Source organism: Lactuca virosa, chromosome 2, assembly GCF_052849685.1.
Source record: "Lactuca virosa cultivar CGN04683 chromosome 2, Lactuca_virosa_CGN04683_v6, whole genome shotgun sequence".
Lineage (NCBI taxonomy): Eukaryota > Viridiplantae > Streptophyta > Magnoliopsida > Asterales > Asteraceae > Lactuca > Lactuca virosa.
The window spans coordinates 308,884,508-308,906,439 of NC_136427.1; the positions used below are offsets into that span (position 1 = coordinate 308,884,508).

Genomic DNA, 21,932 nt, shown 5'->3' on the forward strand with positions numbered 1-21,932 from the left:
CAAATCATAAAATCGGGCATAGTACTATACTGGAGAGAAAAAAAAATTGAATTTTTCTTTTTTGGATCATAAAAAGTGAATCATTGATCATAAAAATGATCCATGATTCAATTTTAATGATCAAAAAAAATTTTCCAATTTTTTTTCTCTCCAATATAGTACTATGCTTGATTTTATAATTTGTATTCGTTGTTAATTTTTTTAAGGTGTCCTCACGAGTCCTCATCGAAAAAAAAAATTTCACATGATCTTGTTTCTATACACACACAAAGACATACAAACCAGTTTCATAGGGTACTCAACGGGTAGCGGTTCAGAAAAAATGAGAATCGGAACCAGAGCCGCTTAAGGCGGTTCCTAAACTTTAAGAACCGGAATTGCCACGGAACTGTTTAAAGGCGGTTCTGGTTTCGGTTCTTAAAGTTTTCCTTTTGCAGGTAGTGGTTCCGAAATCAGAGGCACAAACACCAAAACCATTGAAAAAAATCTAAATTTCCTTTTGCCAGCCCAAATTAAAACCTTACACTTTAAGCCTTCCCCTCCCTAGATTCGTGTTACCTTTTGCCCTAATCACACGGCAAACCAAAAATCAACTTCTCACTTATCACAATTTGCGGGATCATCAAAAGGTCCAAGCATAACAAAAGCTTTCTGACAATGGAACATGAAGGTCTGTCTGCATATAATAAATAACTTACCGATTCTGTTTTTACCGGAATGAAATGCAATCAAAAGTCGTTCCAAGAATCAGACACGAAGAGAGTCAAGATTAGATAGAGTAAATGATGACATTGGAGGTTAGGTCTACAATTACACATTCAAAACACTATGGGACATGTTAATTGTGTGTACTAGAGTTTTCTTGGCTACTAGTTTTGTGTATGTGTGGCAAAAGAAGGACAAAAAGGAAGGGATGAAAGTTGAGTGAAGTTGATGAGATGGAAAGGTCTGATCATCAGTCTGTTGCTGAAACTACTGAGGTTCATTTTAGGCATAGGCCTAGAGTAAGTTGTTGATTATCTTGTGCTATTACTGCTATATAAGTAGATAGAGAAAACGTTGTAAAATATCAGTGTTTTGCAATGATTGAAGGGATGCTGATGGAGAAGAACAAGAAAGATGGAGACGTTGGGGTTCTGGTCTGTGGACCAAGAAAAATGAGATATGTCCATCAAAGATGGCCAAGAATCTTCATCTGGCGTCCATGAGCTTTAACTGGTGATCATGATAAAAGAAGAATGTGAACTACAACAGCAAGTACATGAATAAAAAAGTGTGAGCGTGGATTGTTTTGTCTGTAATTTTGATAAAATCATGTTATAATACCATGTTCTTATTAAGCATGAATGTAAGTAGCTCTGCATTGAAAAACTAGTTTCTTTTCTTATCTAAAAAAAAAAAAAAAAAGAGGGGATATGGCCAAAGAGAGAACCAAACCAATGAATGGTATTTGACCCAACAAAAAAACAATGTCCTAAATACCCCTCTCATGAAAGGAGAAAATGAAGATTTAAAACAAAAAATAAATAAATAAGTGATTGGTTATTACTTTCGGTTACAATTATAACCATTATCGTCCTTGTAACTGTGAGTGGAGCGAAAATGATCATCCGGATACCCAATCGATGAGTGTCTCTTGTCTGTAAATTTGGAAGAAGAATGAGGTTGATCAAACTCAAGGCTCCTCTGTCTCTGTATCTGTTTCTGTGTTACATCAATATTCTTTGGCTTCTGAAAATGCCATGCGATTGGAGACCCTGATCGGGATCTTGAATAGCAACCTACTTTTCTTTCTTTTTCTCTTTCTCTTTCTCTTTCTCTTTCTCTTTCTAAATAATGATAATGATAATGATAATAATGGTCTTCTCGTGAATGAAATCTGTATCTATTTGGTGCCCTGTGATTGTAACTATCATCATATTCATTGTTTCTTTCAGATGATGATGATGATGGCCTTCTTTTGTAGTGGGCCCTATAACCACTATCCCTTGGACTATAAGAATAGTAATCTCTAGTAATATTTCTCGGTCTATTGTGCTCATGACTACTGCTCCTTGTATCCCACCAAGATCGAGAATTTCTACCAACATTTTTCCTACTTTCTTCCACACTGACACTGTCAGCCAACAATAATGAGCTTTGACCTTCACCATTGTGGTCAGCTTCTTCTGACAAAGGGTTTTCAATACTCCCAAGCTCATCTTTGTCTTTGTCTTTGTCTTTGTCTTTGTATGTATTATCAGACTCATAATACACCCTCTCTTTTTTCGGCTCTCTCAACTCCCCATCTTCAAATGGAGAATCATAACCAACTTCTTCAACTTTCTCCATCTCACCCTCATGTTCATCTTCAGTGACATTTGAATTTGAACCACAAGGATCTTCTGAACCACCTTTCTTCTTACAATAACTTTTCAACACTTTTGGGGATTCACAACCACCTTCAATTACTTCTTCAGAAACAGCCTGCTGATCTGAATCTGAATCCTTCACATTGATTTCTTCTTGTATATCTGATTTACTTACAGAGCTCTCACAATCTGACGTCTTGCTGGTAATCGTCTTTATGCCCAAATCTTCAATCGATTCATGTGTTTTCTCAAAAGAATCATCATTACAGCTTTCAGCTAAAGGCAATTGATTCACAGATACACCTTCGGTGCATCTTCTTTCATACCCTTCTTCTAACTTCATCTTTACACCTTCTGAACAATTATCCTGAGGCTGAGATTTAACCATCAAACCATCACAAGGCTCCTCCCACTCATCCATTACAGTATTTAAGTCCCAATGTAGCCTTAATGCAACCTTTTTCTCTGCCCCATCTGACGCGGTTGATATCAAAGTTTCTTTTATATCAACAGCACATGAATCAACTCCTGGTGTTGTGTCTTCTTTAAACACTTTTTGATCATCAACATAATCTGCATCATCATGAATGAAGCTACTGCATGCAGCAGCAGCAAGAAGTTCAATACCTGAAAAGTCAACTTTTTTTGTCGGTTTTGATTTATTACTGTTTCTCAATCGAGTCTTGGACTTTGTTTTCAGGTTCTGAGATAGTGAAGAATGATACCGCTGACTAGGATCTTCATAATGGACACAAGGAGTCTGAGGTCCAGGTGGAAGAACCCCATAGCCATGGAGACATGAAATTTGAGGAGGTGTAGATGGGGATTCATGCACAAGTCTTCTTCTCTTCAAAGGGGTGTCAACTACCTGTCAGGAAAGCAAGAGTAAAACGTAAAACTTCATGCCACATAGAAGATAAAACGCGTATGTATATACTATATATAGAATAATAAATACCTTCTTTGTTTCGAAAGCAGTTGGATCTTGTTTTTTGTTACCCAATTCAAAAGTGTCTGCCCCTGTCTTCCTGGGGCGTCTAGCCATGCTCCTACGACCTTTTTTCAGCATGTTCCATTTTAAGTCCACATTGATATGGTTCAAAAGTTCTAAATCCATTCTGGTATGCTTTAGTTTAGACTGGTTCTAAACAATCAACTTATAGCTTGTAAGGTAGAAGTAGTTCAGAGTAACCTGCAAACTCTAGTAGCAAAACATCAAAGAAGGTTATTATTGAGAAACCAAAGATGAGTTGGGAAAATAAATGCAACTAATATAAACTTATAAGATTAAAATTCATCTTTTAGCCCATCATTGACCACATATCTAACCTACTTTATGTCTCTATACAAACAAGAAAATTATAAGATAAAGGTTCAAATCTTCAAGACAAATATTACAAGTATGCCCAATATTTAACACATGCTGATTTTGAAGGTAGCACTGCAACAATGGACATTAGGTTTGGGAAAAGACATGTGATTAAATATATTAGTTATATGCAAACGAAGCTCTGGCCAAAATCTAATAAAACCCTCCGTACATTAATTTATAAATCTGGACTTATGAGGGCTATTTCCTTTGAAGAAATCTTGAAAAGATCTTAATGTATCACAGTATGATGAGATCTGATTGGGTGTAACGAATTGAAAGCCATATAAATTGTTAAGAGAAACAATACTTTCATATAAATAGCATAACTGTAACCTTTTATTGATTAGTTTGTAGATTAATCAATGGAGAACTCAAATCCATTTGAAGAAGAAAAAAAGTAGTCGATGTCATCAAGACCTACAATTTGCCCTAATCCAGTTTTTCAACAGAAAAGCTTTTCGACAAGCACTCAATTTGAGTGTTTGTTCCTTGATTATAAGGAAGATTGTTTCCCCACATCGTGGTGATAAGAGGAGATTTAGATTAGTAACAACGTAACAAGATTTATTATCCGCGGACCCCAATGATGCGAATGACGTCTCCATTCAAGGAATCCTTAGAGGATAGAGATAAATAATGTCTGCATCGATTTAGATGTGAAACCTCAGAAGAGAAGGCTAAACCAATTTTAAGATGGAAGCTCAACTAAAGATGTAGATACATCAGTGGAACGAATAATTGAAGATTTTCTGTTTGTGGCATCGGTTCGCACATTATGTATGTTTCGGGACTGACTCAGGTGAAATTCTGGAGATTCGCATAGTCCGATAGCCGAAAATTCTTTATCGTTTGATTGGAAAAAAAAGGATAAAATAAAAAAACTTATGGTTTCTCGTACCTGTGCTCCATATTTGATTGGACCTCTATCATACGAATAACGAAAAGCCGCCGATTCTCTGGCGATCCAAACAATAATCACGTTCCCTCCTTTGAGTAGAATGCATAAAAATCAAGTATTCTTTATTTGATTCACATCAATCATACACGCCAGAATGAACCAATCGTCGAACGTATAGCTTTAAATGATGATACATGCGATACTCTTGAAGATTTAACACCTCATAATCCAGTTTTTTCCTTCAAAAGAGCCTAAAAAATCATAAGGCAACGGATCGCAGATTCGCAGGAGTTGAGGAGGGATGTATTTATAGTTGGATATTGTCTGGATGACCCGAACGATAAGAAGCCCTAGGTCAAAGATGGAGATTTGGCAGCTAGTTTAAACGAGAAGGATGCGGCGATGATGGAGGATGTAATCGTGTGGCTGTGATTTTGCCCTAAAGATCCAACGGTCATTATGCCAAATCTTTCCACATCTAATGTTGTTTCGCACGGCATTTAATTTTTTCTTTAATAAGTATTATGCTTATGTTTACCAACGGCTTCTAGTCCAGCGGTATCCGGTGTTACCCTCCCTTCTTGAGGGCCTAGACATAGGTGTAGTTTAGGAGTATATTAGATGTTATATTTTTCGTTTAAAAAAAAAGATAAAAAGGAAATTAAATAATCTAACCATGTTTATTTGAAAAAAATAACTAAATTTTTTTAGAAAAATAACCGTTTTGTCCTGAATGGGTATTCAGACCAAGAAAAAACATGTTTCGGATTACAAAAAATATATATATAAATAAATAAAAAATAAAAAAACTCTGGAACAGTTCCGAAATTTCAAGAAAAAAATCGTTTTTTACTTAAATATAGTAAATATGAACTATATACAATATTAGTATATAAAATTGAACATTTTATTGAAAACAGTGATATTAGACATTTAGAAATTGACATTTCAGACAAATACTTTTCAAAATATATTAAAAAATAATCTCAAAGCTTTAAGATCAAACCCAAAATTGAGCATTCTTTGAAAAAAAAAAAACGTAGTTTGGAATTTGAACTAACGAGACATTTATGAGTTTGTGGTCATTTTTTCAAAAAATGAGCAGAATGGTTATCAAAAGACTCGTTTATATGAGTTAGAGTATTCAATTCCCCATTGATAAAATATAAATTAAAAATTATGTGATTGATAAATATAATTCGATGGGGTCTCAAAATGTAGTAGATATTTAGGTTTTTTTATTTAATCTTTTCGTTTAACTTTTAAAACAATCTTATAAAAATTGTCTAAAATTTGTCCTTTTTTGAATTAAAAGAAAAAAAAACATTTTAAATGAAAATTATGGTTGACCCTTAAGGCTGGTGGGTGTGATGTCACACTTGTCAAGGTCTACATAGACATCACATCATTTTTGTTACACTTTAACGAAAATTTGTCATTTGCATGACATGGATTGTCATACTTGTCATGCTAAATATATATATATATATATATATATATATATATATATATATTTAATTAATTTAGAAAATAAATATTGCAAACATATTAGTTTTAAAAAACTTAAATTCCATTAAATAAAACATAGAAATTCAAAAAAAAAAAAACATAGAAATTAAAAACATCACAAGACCACTTGGAATTCAGACACATCACACTAGAAATTCAAACACACAACTCACTACACTTTAGAAGACAAAGACTTCAATTTTGACGTCATTTGCGGCTTTGCCTCGCAATTTCCCAAAATTCAACAAGCCTGAAACTTTTGTCAGTTTCAACACGGTAAGCCTCAAGAGCATTCTCTAGTAAAGTATTATCGTTTTCACATTTTTCGGCTTCATGCATCACCCTACGAAACACAATGGTAAACCGAGTTGCGAGTGTGTGTGAGTTTCTCCATTTGGCGTAGAGTACATATTTTCTTCGAGGTTAAAGAGTTTAGCGGTTTGTATATGTCAACGACTCTCCTCCAAAAAGTAGTCGCGAGGCTGGCATTGTGGGTTGGATCTTCTGCTACATCAATCCATGAACGAGCGAGTAAGATCTCTTCTTCGGTAAACCAAACAATAGCCATTTTTAGTGATTAGATGTAGAAAAATATGGAAAAGTAACAAAGTTAAGAGAATAGGATTAATGAGATTTGAATGAGGTGAATAGTGAATAAGGACGGGGGTATTTATAGTTGAAGATTGAGGGTTTAAAATTTAAAATTTTGAAAAAAAAAAACTAGGTATTTTTTTTGGGAAAGATGGTCTTTTTTGAAAATGGAATTTGAATAAAAAACAAACAAACAAACAAAAAATTAGAAATTGGGTTTTCTTTCTCATCGGTAACTTTCGATGTTAAGGCCTCGGCCCGATGTTCGTCGAGCATGTTGAATCCCTTCCTGAAGCCACACCGACTAGCCTAAAGAGTTTAAGTGGTGTAGTTGAACATAATATTATGTAGAAGACCCAAAATAATTAGGTTAATTAAAAATAAAATTCAAGATGCATACAGTAGAGACAAGCACGAAGTGTACTGTAGAAATTAAAATCAATCATTCAATCAAGTTGCCCCTCCTCTTTGCTCATGATGATATGCAACCATACAAATTAATGATGGAAACTTAATCGATTCAAATACATATAACACTATCATGTCTTACCTTCAAAACTCAAAATTGCATTAGTATTAATCCTTCAAAAGTTAAAATTGATTTAATAGTTAAACATACCTTCGGATTCCTAAAATCAATTTTAGTCTTGTTGCAACCAACATTGCTCCAGTTTTTAGTCTTTTAAATCAATTTTAGTTTTGTTTGACATATTTAAGCCTGTCGGGATTTCCGCCAAGAAAGAGGTTCTTGTGAATTTTTTGACTTACCCGGCAGAAGGAAAGTCAACCATTAGACCGGTCGACGTTCTTATTTGTGGATGGGTTGGAAGGAAACACACATGTGTGGACCTTACAGGAGTATCCCCTCTCGTGGGCTTGAGGGATGGGGGTTTCACAGCGGGACAGACTGCTTTAAAAGCTGCTACACGCAAGGTCACCAAATATGAGAAATTATGCATGGAAAATCAACACGTGTTCATACAATTTGCATTTGATACGTTTGGTTTCCTTGCGCCGGATGTGGTGGAGCTTCTTAAGAGAGTGCAACGGATCATGCATAACAATGGTATATCCCCTAGATCTATAGATGTAGTCTTCAAAAGAAATGACTTTACCATACAAAAAGGCTTAGCGGCGCAGCTTCGAATCCATTTGTCATCTCACTCGTTGTACGATAATAACTAAGTTTTATTATTAAATCGAGTAATGCTTCAGTTTTAGTCTTTCATATGTTTTGTTTCTCTAGTTTTGTTTTGCTTTTACAGTTTCAGATTTTCTGATTTTGCTTTACGATTTTAGTTTTTTAGATTTTTAGATTTTGTTTTAGTTAGTTATTTCAGATTTTATTTCAGCTTATTAGTTTATTGCATAACTAAGAAAGTGATATGCAAATCAACTAGGGAAAATGAATTCTACAAACGTATGGAGTAGAAAGTCTCTAAACTTTTTGTTAGGTTGGAAGTGCAGATTCGAGTTGGGAGGAAGTAATCACAAAGAATCTCACTGTCTGTTACGAAGATAGATGAAACTGAAGCCCAAGACATCTTCTCATTGGAGAAAACTAAGGCGTCAACATTATATTGACTGATTCGTGAATTATGTTACTGATATAAATGGGAGACGAGCTACGTATGGGAACACATTATTAATGATTGTCAAGGCCTCGGCCCGGTGTTCGTCGAGCATGTTGAATCCCTTCCCGAAGCCACACCGACTAGCCTAAAGAGTTTAAGTGGTGCAGTTGAACATAATATTATGTAGAAGACCCAAAATAATTAGGTTAATTAAAAATAAAATTCAAGATGCATACAGTCTGACAAGCACGAAGTGTATTGTAGAAATTAAAATCAATCATTCAATCAAGTTGCCCCTCCTCTTTGCTCATGATGATATGCAACCATACAAATTAATGATGGAAACTTAATCGATTCAAATACATATAACACTATCATGACTTACCTTCAAAACTCAAAATTGCATTAGTATTAATCTTTCAAAAGTTAAAATTGCTTTAATAGTTAAACATACCTTTGGATTCCTAAAATCAATTTTAGTCTTGTTGCAACCAACATTGCTCTAGTTTTTAGTCTTTTAAATCAATTTTAGTTTTGTTTGACATATTTAAGCCTGTCGGGATTTCCGCCAAGAAAGAGGTTCTTGTGAATTTTTTGACTTACCCGACAGAAGGAAAGTCAACCATTAGACCGGTCGAAGTTCTTATTTGTGGATGGGTTGGAAGGAAACACACATGTGTGGACCTTACAGGAGTATCCCCTCTCGTGTTGGAATACACCAGGCCCACATATAATCACATATAATCATAACAGCATACTATGGGTCCAATCAACCATCGGGTTGGAATACCCCAGGCCCACAACCAACAGGTTGGATTGCCAACACACTATGGTCCAATCAACCATCATGTTGGAATACCCCAGGCCCACAACCAACAGGTTGGAATGCCCACATACTCTGATTCCAATCATCCTCGGGATGGAATACTCACGGCCCACAACCTACAGGTTGGAATGCCCAGGTCTATTGGCCTTCGCACCAAGCAGATAAGCCTCAACCGCCAAACAAACATGTGCACATATAATAGATAATCACATAACAGTCTATAGACAATACTTGATCTAACGGATCTTACCACATAGCACATAACACCATCCTATCTACTAGGATGCCAATCTAACAGATCATACCACATATCATATAATATTATCCTACCCTCTAGGATACCGATCTAACAGATCATACTAGCATAACATAACCATATAATAATCCAAAGGGCCGGCCTTGGTGCCTTAGACCCTTGAGTATAGTGAGGAAAACTCACCTCGCAACTGTCGTCTGAAACTAGAAGCTCAATTCCCGGATCACCAACACGAACTCCACCACCTATCGTTACCATAAAACCCTTTTTCGTAAATCTCCAAATTACCAGAATACTCTCAGAAGTCAACTGGTCAACTCTTGGTCAAAGTTAAAGTCCCCAGTCATAGCCAACAGTCCATGTTGACTCGACTCGTCGACTGCAGACCATCGACTCGTAGAGTCCTTCCTGACCTCGAGAAGTCGTGAAATCCTTGATTAGCTCGTCGAGTTCCCCTTTAGCTCGCCGAGTTCATACGTGTCCAAGAATTGGGAGAAACCCTATCCGACTCGCCGAGTCTTCGAACGACTCGCCGAGTTCAAGGCAATCTTCAACGGAATCGCCGAGTTTGTTCATCAACTCGACGAGTTCACGACCATCTTCATATGACTCGCCGAGTTGACTATGCAACTCGCCGAGTCCTTGCAGACCTTCATCCATGCAAACACTTTTTAAGCCATGCCAAGGTTCCAGATTACAGATCCAAGCTTCTAAGGCATGTTTATCACGTAAAGTTGCAAACTTTACACATATGCAAGGCCCTAAAGGCTCTAAATGACCAATCTAAGCTTCTAATGGAGCTTTACACCTTGGGAGAGTCTCATCCTTGCAAGAGCTGGAAACTTTATGGACTTAGGACTCAAAAGAGGTTCAGATCTGAAGTTTCAACTTCAGATCTAGCTCCCATACCAAAATCCCTTCATGAATAACTAAAGAAAGCCCTAGTTTTCACATATGAATGATTCTTGGAAGAAAAAGAGGTTAAGGTAACAGCTGGTTACCTCCAAAACGTGCCCAAACTGAAGTAGACTCTGGATCCACACAGAAATCTTGATGCTAGCCTCTTGATCTACAAATTTCCTTCACAAAAGTCACTCCCCAAAGCTCCAAAACACTCTCCAAGCTTTCACTCACGGCAATTAGGGTTTTTGGGTCTCAAGAGGGTGATAAAGGACAGTGGGAGGCGCTAATGGTCCAATATATAGGGTGCAAAACCCTGAAAATTAGGGTTTCCACTGCCAACTCCTACTCGTCAAGTCCCCCATGCCGACTCGACGAGTCACTCATTAATTGACGTGTCCTGGCCCGCTGCTACTCGACGAGTCATAGCGCCAACTCGTCGAGTAGACCTTAAACATGAAGTCTAAAAGGAAAAATTAATAATACCTGGCGGTTGGGATGTTACAATGAAACTGAAGCCCAAGACATCTTCTCATTGGAGAAAACTAAGGCGTCAACATTATATTGACTGATTCGTGAATTATGTTACTGATATAAATGGGAGACGAGCTACGTATGGGAACACATTATTAATGATTGTCAAGGCCTCGGCCCGGTGTTCGTCGAGCATGTTGAATCCCTTCCCGAAGCCACACCGACTAGCCTAAAGAGTTTAAGTGGTGCAGTTGAACATAGTATTATGTAGAAGACCCAAAATAATTAGGTCAATTAAAAATAAAATTCAAGATGCATACAGTAGAGACAAGCACGAAGTGTGTTGTACAAATTAAAATCAATCATTCAATCAAGTTGCCCCTCCTCTTTGCTCATGATGATATGCAACCATACAAATTAATGATGGAAACTTACTCGATTCAAATACATATAACACTATCATGACTTACCTTCAAAACTCAAAATTGCATTAGTATTAATCTTTCAAAAGTTAAAATTGCTTTAATAGTTAAACATACCTTCGAATTCCAAAAATCAATTTTAGTCTTGTTGCAACCAACATTGCTCCAGTTTTTAGTCTTTTAAATCAATTTTAGTTTTGTTTGACATATTTAAGTCTATCAGGATTTCCGCCAAGAAAGAGGTTCTTGTGAATTTTTTGACTTACCCGACAGAAGGAAAGTCAACCATTAGACTGGTCGACGTTCTTATTTTTGGATGGGTTGGAAGGAAACAAACATGTGTGGACCTTACAGGAGTATCCCCTCTCGTGGGCTTGAGGGATGGGGGTTTCACAGCGGGACAAACTGCTTTAAAAGCTGCTACAGGCAAGGTCACCAAATATGAGAAATTATGCATGGAAAATCAACACGTGTTCATACAATTTGCATTTGATACGTTTGGTTTCCTTGCGCCGGATGCGGTGGAGCTTCTTAAGAGAGTGCAACGGATCATGCATAACAATGATATATCCCTAGATCTATAAATGTAGTCTTCAAAAGAAATGACTTTACCATACAAAAAGGCTTAGCGGCGCAGCTTGGAACCCATTTGTCATCTCACTCGTTGTACGATAATAACTAAGTTTTATTATTAAATCGAGTAATGCTTTAGTTTTAGTCTTTCATATGTTTTGTTTCTCTAGTTTTGTTTTGCTTTTACAGTTTCAGATTTTCTGATTTTGCTTTACGATTTTAGTTTTTTAGATTTTCAGATTTTGTTTTAGTTAGTTATTTCAGATTTTATTTCAGCTTATTGGTTTATTGCATAACTAAGAAAGTGATATGCAAATCAACTAGGGAAAATGAATTCTACAAACGTATGGAGTAGAAAGTCTCTAAACTTTTTGTCAGGTTGGAAGTGCAGATTCGAGTTGGGAGGAAGTAATCACAAAGAATCTCACTGTCTGTTACGAAGATAGATGAAACTGAAGCCCAAGACATCTTCTCATTGGAGAAAACTAAGGCGTCAACATTATATTGATTGATTCGTGAATTATGTTACTGATATAAATGGGAGACGAGCTACGTATGGGAACATATTATTAATGATTGTCACACGTAGGATGTTGTGAGCAACACTTGAATAAAATCGGTCATAACGACTGAATGTGTACAAAACCATTATGAACTAAATGTGTATAAACTAGAAATTATTTTACCTTATTAAGTTATTTTTCCGGTCTAATCTAGAGTAGCCCGTTATAAAGACTGCATGTATAAAAAAACAAATTAAATGGTTGACAAAAAAAAAAAAAAACTTAAACAACTAAACAAACAAACAAAAAATATTATATATTTCTAATAGCGTTTACATAAATTTGATAGATATTTATTTCTAATAAACTTTTGATATGGATAAGAAATAAGAAAAACAAAAAAGAATGGGGAGAATGCAGAGTTGTGCTTGATGAGATAAGGGATGTGTGGGATATAACAGCTTCGAGGGGATCATATAACTCTTGATCAAGTCCACATGTACCCTATCTTTTCCTAAACATACACATTATTCGATAATTATGTGTTGATAAATTCTAGATGAACAAACTACATGTAAATTATATGTTCATAGATTCTAAATGAACAGTAACACGTAGTACGAAAAAGTATGTAATAACAGGGAACTCTACTGATAAAACCGTATAAGGGTCCATATGGTATCATGGTTTGCACTTTTTATTATTAATGTTAAAATAATTAACTTACAAAAATAAAATAGTTTTTATGAGAAAATTACTAAACTAGCCTAAATGTTTAATGACTTATCCATTTTAGCCAAAAAATACCCATTTATCCTAAAATAGCCCACGAAACCGTAGACGATTAGGATCGTCTACGATCAAACACAGGTTGACTACGGTCAACGGAAAATTTTGAAGTTTGACTACTGTTTCGGGCAATGAGCTACTCTTTCGTTGCTCGTCTACTAGGGGTGAGCAAAAATCGAACCGAAAACCGAAACCGCGCCAAAAACCGCATTTACCGCTACCGCAAAAACCGCAACCGCAAAGCATGGTGCGGTACGGTTTTAGCTTGAAAAACCGTGCAAATTTACCGAAACCGCACCGCAAAATTTATTATATAATTAAATTATATATATAATTATATATTTGATAATTTAATAAAATTAAAGTATATATATATATATATATATATATATATATATATATATATATATATGTTTATTTATTTACAATTGGAGAAAAGAAAATAGAGGGAAATCTGAAAAGAAATTGGGACATTGGAGAGAACAAAATTACCACTTCAAAAGAAATCTAAAAGAAAAAGTATCTATCCTTTTCGGCCCTCAAAATCTAACCCTAAAATCAATGAAATTTCCTATACTATCCAAACTAGCTAGACATGTTTTAGCAATGCCGATATCAACACTTGTATCGGAATCAGTGTTTAGTACGGGTGGTAGAGTTATCGACAAGTATAGAAGTTCACTTAATACCGAAACCGTGAAAGCTTTGATTTGTACACAAGATTGGATAAGACATACAAGGGTTGATCTTGAACTCGGTTGTTCTATGAAGAATAAAGACATATATGAGTTTAATGAGAAGATGGCGAGTTTAAAAATTGGTAAAGATTTCTTTATATGTTTGTTCATATTTCAAATATACTAATATATTTTTTTTTGCTTTTTTTTTCTTCTAGGAAGCACTAGTGGAAAATGATGGATTTTGGCAAAGTTGTGGAAGTTGTGGGTGGAATTTGGCTACAGATGTCTATTGTCTGATCGATAGTTGGAAAGTGAAAAACTGGAAAAACTTTATATTTGTTCTTTAATCTGTTGCAAGTTTATCGATTTTGGATCAATCTAGTGGCTAATGTTGTTGACTTGTTTAAACTTGTAATTTTCTACTTTGACTTGTTGCAATTTGTGTCATTTAAATGGTTATTGGCCTACTGTCATGGTTTATTAGTAAATGAGATTATTGGTTTATAAGATGCTAAATAAATATGGTTATTTATTTATTTTAGACATTTGAATTTTCCTAGTTTTGGGCCATTATAGTAATTTGCGGTTTAAAACCGAAATCGCACCATTACAAACCGCAACCGCAAATAAAACCGCAATAACCGTACCGCAATAAAACCGCACCTAGCAGTTTTACATAAAGAAAAACCGCACCTAGCAGTATGAGTTGCGGTTTTAGGCTAAAACTGCACCATGCTCACCCCTATCGTCTACTCTTTCAGGGCTCATCAGCCCATAATATATAATGGTTTATTTTTCAGATTAGGTCATTTACCTACCTTTTTCTTGGTTTTCCTTACTATTTTCTCTCAATGGAGTTTTCAAAGAAACAGAGGTATGTGTCGTTTTTGCCAAAATTTTGCCGTATTATTGATATTGATTAGGAGTAGTTTTTATACGTATAGTTTTTTTTTTTTTCTAAAAAAAATTGAAAAAAAAATATGAAACCATAGGCTTCATACGAAACCTACGGTGTACAAGTATACAATGCACAGATTGTGCATTGTGTACTTGTACACCGTATGTTTCGTATGAAGCCTACGTTTTAGAGTTTTTTTTTCGATTTTTCGATTTAATTTGCTTGTAAGTTGTATATAAATGTATTATGGTTCACATTTAATGCTTTTTTTTTTCCAAAAAATAACAAAAAAAAGGAAACTGTAGCCCAACCGAGAGAATACCGTAAATAAAATAATATCTACGGTTTAGTCCAAAAATGATTTTCTTTATAGTAAAACCAAAACAATAGGCAAAAAGACGAAACAATAGACAAACCTAAAAGTCTACGATTTCAATGGCTATTTTGTGACAATTGCTAATTTCTGATTAAAAATAGATATATAATTAATGTTTTTGGCTAGTTTAGTAATTTTCTCGGTTTTTATTGGTTTTGGTTCTTAAAACTAACATCCCTTAGTTTTGGTCATTTATGTTTGATTAAATGATTTTCTTCCCTCCATTTTTATATTTTCATCAACACTATTTTCATTTATATTAATTTTTACAAAATAAATAAGGGTATACAGACACTATAAATATATGGTCTCTTTCATCGAACATGTTCTTCATCCCTTCGGATCTCCACCATTGTTGTCGTCCTCTTTTGCCACCACCGGTGGTAGTCACCATTTCCCTTCATTTGATAAAGGTTTTTTCGGTCACGATTAGGGCTTTGTCGACCTTTTTCCAATCATGGTTAGGGCCTTTTTTAGAATTATTAATGAAAAGTGGTATTTAGTGATATATCTAAATTTCATAAAAAAAGAAGTATTGGTTAGAGCTGTCATTCGGTTATTAGTATTTTTAGATGATTATTATTGTTTTACCAAATAATGAAAGTAAAAAAAAAAGTATGGTTGGATGATAGCTTATTTTATTTCCTTATTTTTATTAGTTTATTTTAGATTTTTAGCTCTTTTTATTAGTATTGCATTGTATATTCTTTATTTTCTTTATCATGGATCATATCGGAGACTTTTTATTTTGCATGAGGAATTTTGCAGGGTTTTGGAGCTCATTGCGGTTGTGGTTTGACTGGAGTTGGGCTTAGTGGGCTTTCCGATGCATCGTTGGGCTTGGCGGATCCATAAAAGGAGATTTGGGCCTTAAGAGTTAAAGACTTGGATATTTTGGACTTGTGAAGATGGGTCATAAACTTCTATTTTTGGGCTTGGAGCATCCATTTTTGTAGCTAAATGATGATTGGTTGGTTTAAATCACATGGATATGGAGGGGACCAAAGGAATCTTTAGTAGTGGAAGGGTGGAGTGGAGGAATGAATGACCAATAGCATTACAACAACATTTGTGCGGGTGGAATTTTCGTCGCGCGGGTACCCGCACAACTGCCCAGTTTGGGCATTTTGGTCATTTGGCACACCATAACCTTGGGGGATCAGATCTAATAGCCATACTCTCGATTTTACACCATTGGAGAGCTGAAGAAGGCGATTTTGAAGCTCAAGACTCATTTCTTTTCATCTTTCCAAGTTATTGGTAGTTTCTTTATGCAATTAGACTTTTGTGATTGTTATTCTAGTGTCATGAGTGGCTAAACTCTCTATTTTGGTAGACCTTGGCTAAAACCTCTGAATGTTTGTGGGTTTTTGAAGGATTTATGCTTATTTATCATTTATCTTATGTCTATGATTCTAGTTCATATTTCCTGTGCTTGTTTAGTGCTTTGATCATGAGCTTAGTACTTTAATAAGCAATTGTTGGTTTATTTCTTTGGTTTAGCATTGAATCATTGAATTTACTTAGAACAAAGGCTTTATGATGGTAGAAATCATCTCTAGCTTATGAATCATAACTCCTTTATGGATGTGTAAGCATTGACATCCTCTAGGAATTGAGGATTTCTTCATTCTTAAGGCTAATCAACTTCTTGGATTCAATTGCTTCAATTGGATCATTGATTTTGATTAAGAAGGTGAGTTGTGGGCTTCCCCAACCTCCATACTACCTATGAGAAATCTTGGCATATCATGCTTCATGATTGTTATAACCAATTTGGGGTGAATGATAAGCTTCATGTTAAATCCTAATGATAAACACACAAATGTTCATTGTGTTGAATTGCCTTGGTTTACCAATTCTCTCCAATATTTGAGCATCTCACTTTCTTGCTTAATTGCAGTCTTTTTAGTTTTCAAGCAATCATAACACCCCTCTTTTTAGTTTAATTGTAGTTAATTAGTTTATTTTCACTAGTTCTATTGGATTGCATTGGTGATTGAATACAACCATTTCTCCGAGGATCGATACCCCTTTTTACCATTATATTACGTTTTATTTGCAAACAAAGGGTGTAATTTGCTTGGTGGACTTGACATCTCACCATTGGAGTTGTCATTCGGTTATTAGTATATGTGTGTGTTAGAGAGAGATGTGATATATAGGGCAGTAAAATCAATATTATTTAATCACCATCCTTGTTGATTTGAATTTCTAAAACCTTGAGATAAGAACGTTAAATAATATGAACTTAGGATTATCCTTCATGTTTCCAAATTTACCATTTTTCAAACCAAACGGAAATTTATGGGAATTTCATTCAAATCTTCTTGAATCCTTATAAACACTTTAAACAAAATAACACTAAATAATGCTTCACAAAACAGAAACACAAGTTGTCTTATGTATTTACACTAGAGCTTCTACATATACGAGGAGGCAGGTAAACAAATAAACGAGTGAACACAAGAGTCTCCATATATACGAGAAAATACAAGTTGTCTCATCTATTTATAGTTTATACAAAGTCATATCTATTTATACAAAAAAACGAGCGAACACAAGAGCCTCACGTGTGTCCAATTCAATTAAAGTAACAAACTAAATCAGGGGGTGTTTGTGTAAGCTTATTTTTTTGGGCTTAAGCTTATGAGCTTAAGAACTTATGAGCTTATAAGATAAAAAAGTGTTTGAATTAGCTTATGACTTATTAGCTAATAAGCATTTTAGAAAATAATGTTTGGATTAGCTTATTTTTGTAAAATGACTAAAAAGGAGAATAATATAGTGTTGGAAAAAGAAGAATTATTTAGGGTTGAGGGTTAATAGGTAATTAAGAAAATATTACAATTGTTCACAAATTTCATATTTTTAATACCACGTGTCAAATGTGATTAAGAAAATATTAGTCAATGTCTTACAATTGTTCACAAATTTCAAAATTTTAAAACTATTTATAATTATATCATAAATTGATCAATCTATCTTATGTATAAAACTAAACAATCATTCATAAATTGATTAATCTATCTTATTGCAGAAATCATTATTTATCAACTTCATTGCTGAAAAAAATATACTCCACAACGTACATTTGCAATAAGCAAAATCAATGCCGACTTCAGTAAAATATATATAACTTTGGATATATTGTATTTTTGTTTGTTTATACCATCATTTTTGTCTTAAAATTTCTGCCTATATGTGTCAAAGCCCATAAAAAAGCGAGTTTATAAAAAATTATCATATACTATCTAGTTTAAACTAAGGTGTGTCGATTCTCCATCCACACACACATGTTTGTTGTCAAGTCCCCCTTCCATATTGACTAAAGTAAGAAGGTATAGATTCTGAAAAGAAAAAACACTACATAGGTTGTTGTTCGTGCCATAAATTAATTGCTGTCTTACACTTAAAAAGGAAGAAGAAAAGAAACGGGTCTTTGCTAGCTAGCAAATTATTCTATTATCATTACTTTGAAAAAGAAAATTCAAAGATATCTTCTTTCTTTCCTTTTCCCTTTCCCTTTAAAGTCTCTTTACATCTTTCTGTTTGGATTTCTTTCTCCATCATGCTTTTTTTCATGTCCACCATTGTTTCGGCTACATGCATAAAAAATCAATAGATAGATTATGATACATGTTAAGAATTCAATTTGGATTTTTATTGGTAGAAATGAAGAAGACCTTGTTGTGAATAACAAGTAATTGATCAGTAAGATTTAGCAAAAATTGCAACTTCATCAGCTGGATTGCCAGTCATCAAGCACTTGTTTGGGCCTTGAGGTTGTTCAAAAGGAAAACATCTAATCGTTGCCCCTGTTTCTTCTTTCACCTTCAATTCATCTTCATCACTATAATAGTAAACATAACACCAGAAGAAGATCAGAATATTTGTATTATGTGATTTTTAGAATGAAAATCCAACATACCTTCCTACCCATGGACCCCTTGCCCACTTTCCCTGTGATATTGCCTCTTTCAGTTCATCATATGACTTCACATCCACAATGTTGCTGCAGATAAATGAATACTTTAAATACCCCAAACCCAAACATGAGTAAAATTACGATATTGCCCATGATTTACATTTACCTATCTCGAAATGACTTGGCCTTATCCAAAAGGGATAACTGGATCTCCTCCAGCTTTTGTTTGACATAAGGTATGAGAACGGAAGGTTCCATAGATATTCCAAAAACCTTCCCTGGTTTTCCAGGAATATCTCTTCTAGATACAACAACACTCCCACTTGAAACATCACGAGGACCAATTTCAATTCTTAAAGGAACACCCTGTACAAAAAAAAAAAAAAAATTCATATAACTTAAAAGATGACAAAAAGGGGATAACAAAAACTCCATATAAATTAATATCTGACCTTCATTTCCCAGAAATTAAATTTCCATCCTGGTGTTCTTTGATCAGAATCATCTAGCTTCACTTTAATCCCAGCGGTATGAAGAACATCTTTAATAGACACTGCAGCATCAAGAACTTCCTTCTTTTCATTACACTTCTTCCAAATTGGCACAATCACCACCTTGTAATCACAAAACAATCTTTCAGTTGATGGAAAAAATAAAAAACGAAAATGGAGATTTTGGTTGAAGAAGCGCCACCTGTACAGAAGCCAACCTTGGGGGAAGCATTAATCCAGCATCATCTCCATGTGTCATGATGATACCACCAATAAATCTGGTGCTTATAGCCCAAGAGGTTTGCCATACATGCTGTCTTTGTCCATTTTCATCAGCAAACTGTGTTCCAAAAGCACGTGAAAAGTTTTGTCCAAGATTGTGACTGGTTCCAGCCTGTAAGGCCTTACGATCACCCATCATAGCTTCAATGGTGTAAGTTCTATCTGCTCCTGCAAATGTCTCCACCCTTGATTTTCTACCTGGAATCACAGGTATTGCAGCTTCTTCATAAGAAAATTTTGTATACACATCAATCATCTGCATTGCCTGCATTTAACAATCTGTTTGTTAGACACAACATAGACTTTTTAAAAACTAGTCTTTTACATATAAAAGAGATACAAACCTCCTTCTCTGCTTCTTCTAGAGTGGCATGTGCAGTATGCCCCTCCTGCCAGAGAAATTCAAGAGTCCTGATAAAGGGTTTGGTGCGCATCTCCCATCTTGTGACATTTGCCCACTAGTAAAGGATAAGAATGAACATGAGAATTGAGAAATGAATAATCCCTAAAAGAGATTAGCAATACAAGGGAAACCTGGTTGATCATAAGTGGAAGATCACGATAACTATGAATCCATTGGGTAAACATGTGGTTCACTATTGTTTCACTAGTGGGTCGAACCTGCAAGAGCCTCAGAAATTGCAAGAATCAAAGTCATACTCATGTCCTAATTCTCATGATTAGAAACGTAATTTGTGAGTGAATAAACAAAACAATATCAAATTAGAGGTGGAGAGTAACTATAATCAGTACCACAAGTTTTTCTTCAAGTTCTTTCCCTCCTCCAACAGTTACAAGAGCCAATTCTGGGCTGAAACCCTCAACATGGCTGGCTTCTTTCTCTATGAAGGAATATGGTATAAACTGCAAGTAACATCCATTATTTAGTTCAGTGCATTCAATGATCAACAAAAAGACAATAACTTAATAGCTACCTGTGGAAAATACATGTTGCTATGTCCTGTTTCCTTGAATTTAATATTTAAATAATCCTGTAAAAGGAAAACCAAAAGTCAAGAACTCCCTACAAGATTACTCAGTCGAATCCAGATGATAAACAAGAGCTACAAATTTGCTTTCAAGTGTATGTTTATTTTTCCAATGGTAAATAGAAACTGAAATATTATCACATATTTGGCTACGTTATACAGAGTGATCTAATCTGTGAATATGTATAGTATAATTCTTCCATACTGCTTTTGGTCACAAAGGAGTCGGAATGTAGAAAAAGTTGTTGGTTTTAGCTTCAAACAAATCAGAATTGACTGCATTTAAGTACAAAGAAGTACTACAGGAAACGTTACAGATATTAAAAGATTGAGAAAATCTAGGTTAAATTTGAAAGAAGGTAAAAAATCAAAATCGAACAGCTAGAGCTTAACAAACTTGTCTCAAAACAAACAAAAGACCTACCTGAATAGCTTCCCAAATAGCATAACCGTATGGTCGAATAACCATGGTACCACGAACAGGGCCGTAATCAGCGAGCTCAGCCTGGGAAATGACATCGAGGTACCAAGCATTGAAATCCTGGGAACGCGGCGTTATGCCTTGTTCCTGAGCAAGGGGCTTCTGGTTCGATTCAGGGGGAGCGACCTCCGTGGCAGGCGTAGTCTGGGCGAAAAGTTTGGTTGTAGTAGTGAGTTTCCGCACATGGAGCTGGTTGCTGCGGCGGAGAAACAACGAAGAGCGGCCAGAGGAGACGGCGAAAATGGAAGTGAGAGAGGGAAGCCGCAGAGCCCCCATCTGTGTGCGAATGAGACTTCAGAGAAACCAGAAAGGATGAGGGTTTGACTCTGAGCACATTTTTGCCTCTGTAATATTTTTTCATTATACACCCTAAAATAATAGAACATGTCCATTTACATCTCATAATTACAGTTTCCGACTTTCCGTCGCTATGGTTACACCTTTTTACATGTTCAAGTTTTGGAAATTTGACACCATTGATTTTTATAATTAGCAAATCTATCATTTTCAACTTTCTTGGTTTTATTTTGAGAAGTTTGTTAACTTAGCCAAAAACGCTAATTTCTTTGCAGAAAATAGTCAAAAATTAGCAAATTATACAAACTAGTCATTGAAATTGCAGGTGCTTAAGGACCATCATATGTGAATGTACAACCCTTCAATGCATGGATTTGCATTACCGACTTGTATGTTTGCATATGAAAGTTCACCTGGTATTTTGTCCTAGTCCATCTGGGATTTGCTCTGTTGAAGTATAAATACATTTTTT

The 21,932-nt window shown here is 35.1% G+C and overlaps 2 protein-coding genes across 4 annotated transcripts; both read right to left on the bottom strand.

Annotated features, from left to right (window-relative positions):
- Nucleotides 1-1,428: 1,428 nt before the first annotated feature.
- Nucleotides 1,429-4,976, bottom strand: LOC145161629 (uncharacterized). 3 transcript variants are annotated; one of them, XM_079081190.1, is made up of 3 exons: nt 4,622-4,976; nt 3,310-3,543; nt 1,429-3,219 (listed from the first exon to the last, which is right to left on the bottom strand). In XM_079081190.1, exons 2-3 carry the CDS (start codon nt 3,466-3,468, stop codon nt 1,546-1,548), a joined length of 1,833 nt encoding a protein of 610 aa, XP_078937316.1. In that variant the 5' UTR covers nt 3,469-3,543; nt 4,622-4,976; the 3' UTR covers nt 1,429-1,545. The 3 variants fall into 3 exon arrangements, with proteins under 3 accessions (XP_078937316.1, XP_078937314.1, XP_078937317.1); XM_079081188.1 differs by having other exon boundaries at nt 3,310-3,552; nt 4,622-4,975; XM_079081191.1 differs by lacking the exons at nt 3,310-3,543; nt 4,622-4,976 and having other exon boundaries at nt 1,429-2,978; nt 3,077-3,193.
- Nucleotides 4,977-18,316: 13,340 nt separating this feature from the next.
- On the bottom strand, nt 18,317-21,508 carry OVA6 (Class II aaRS and biotin synthetases superfamily protein). Its single transcript, XM_079081192.1, has 11 exons — nt 21,107-21,508; nt 20,629-20,685; nt 20,447-20,557; nt 20,228-20,314; nt 20,038-20,151; nt 19,614-19,958; nt 19,373-19,534; nt 19,087-19,286; nt 18,924-19,007; nt 18,679-18,845; nt 18,317-18,594 (listed from the first exon to the last, which is right to left on the bottom strand). The coding sequence occupies exons 1-10, from the start codon at nt 21,437-21,439 to the stop codon at nt 18,704-18,706; spliced, it is 1,635 nt and encodes a 544-aa protein (XP_078937318.1). The 5' UTR covers nt 21,440-21,508; the 3' UTR covers nt 18,317-18,594; nt 18,679-18,703.
- Nucleotides 21,509-21,932: the final 424 nt, after the last annotated feature.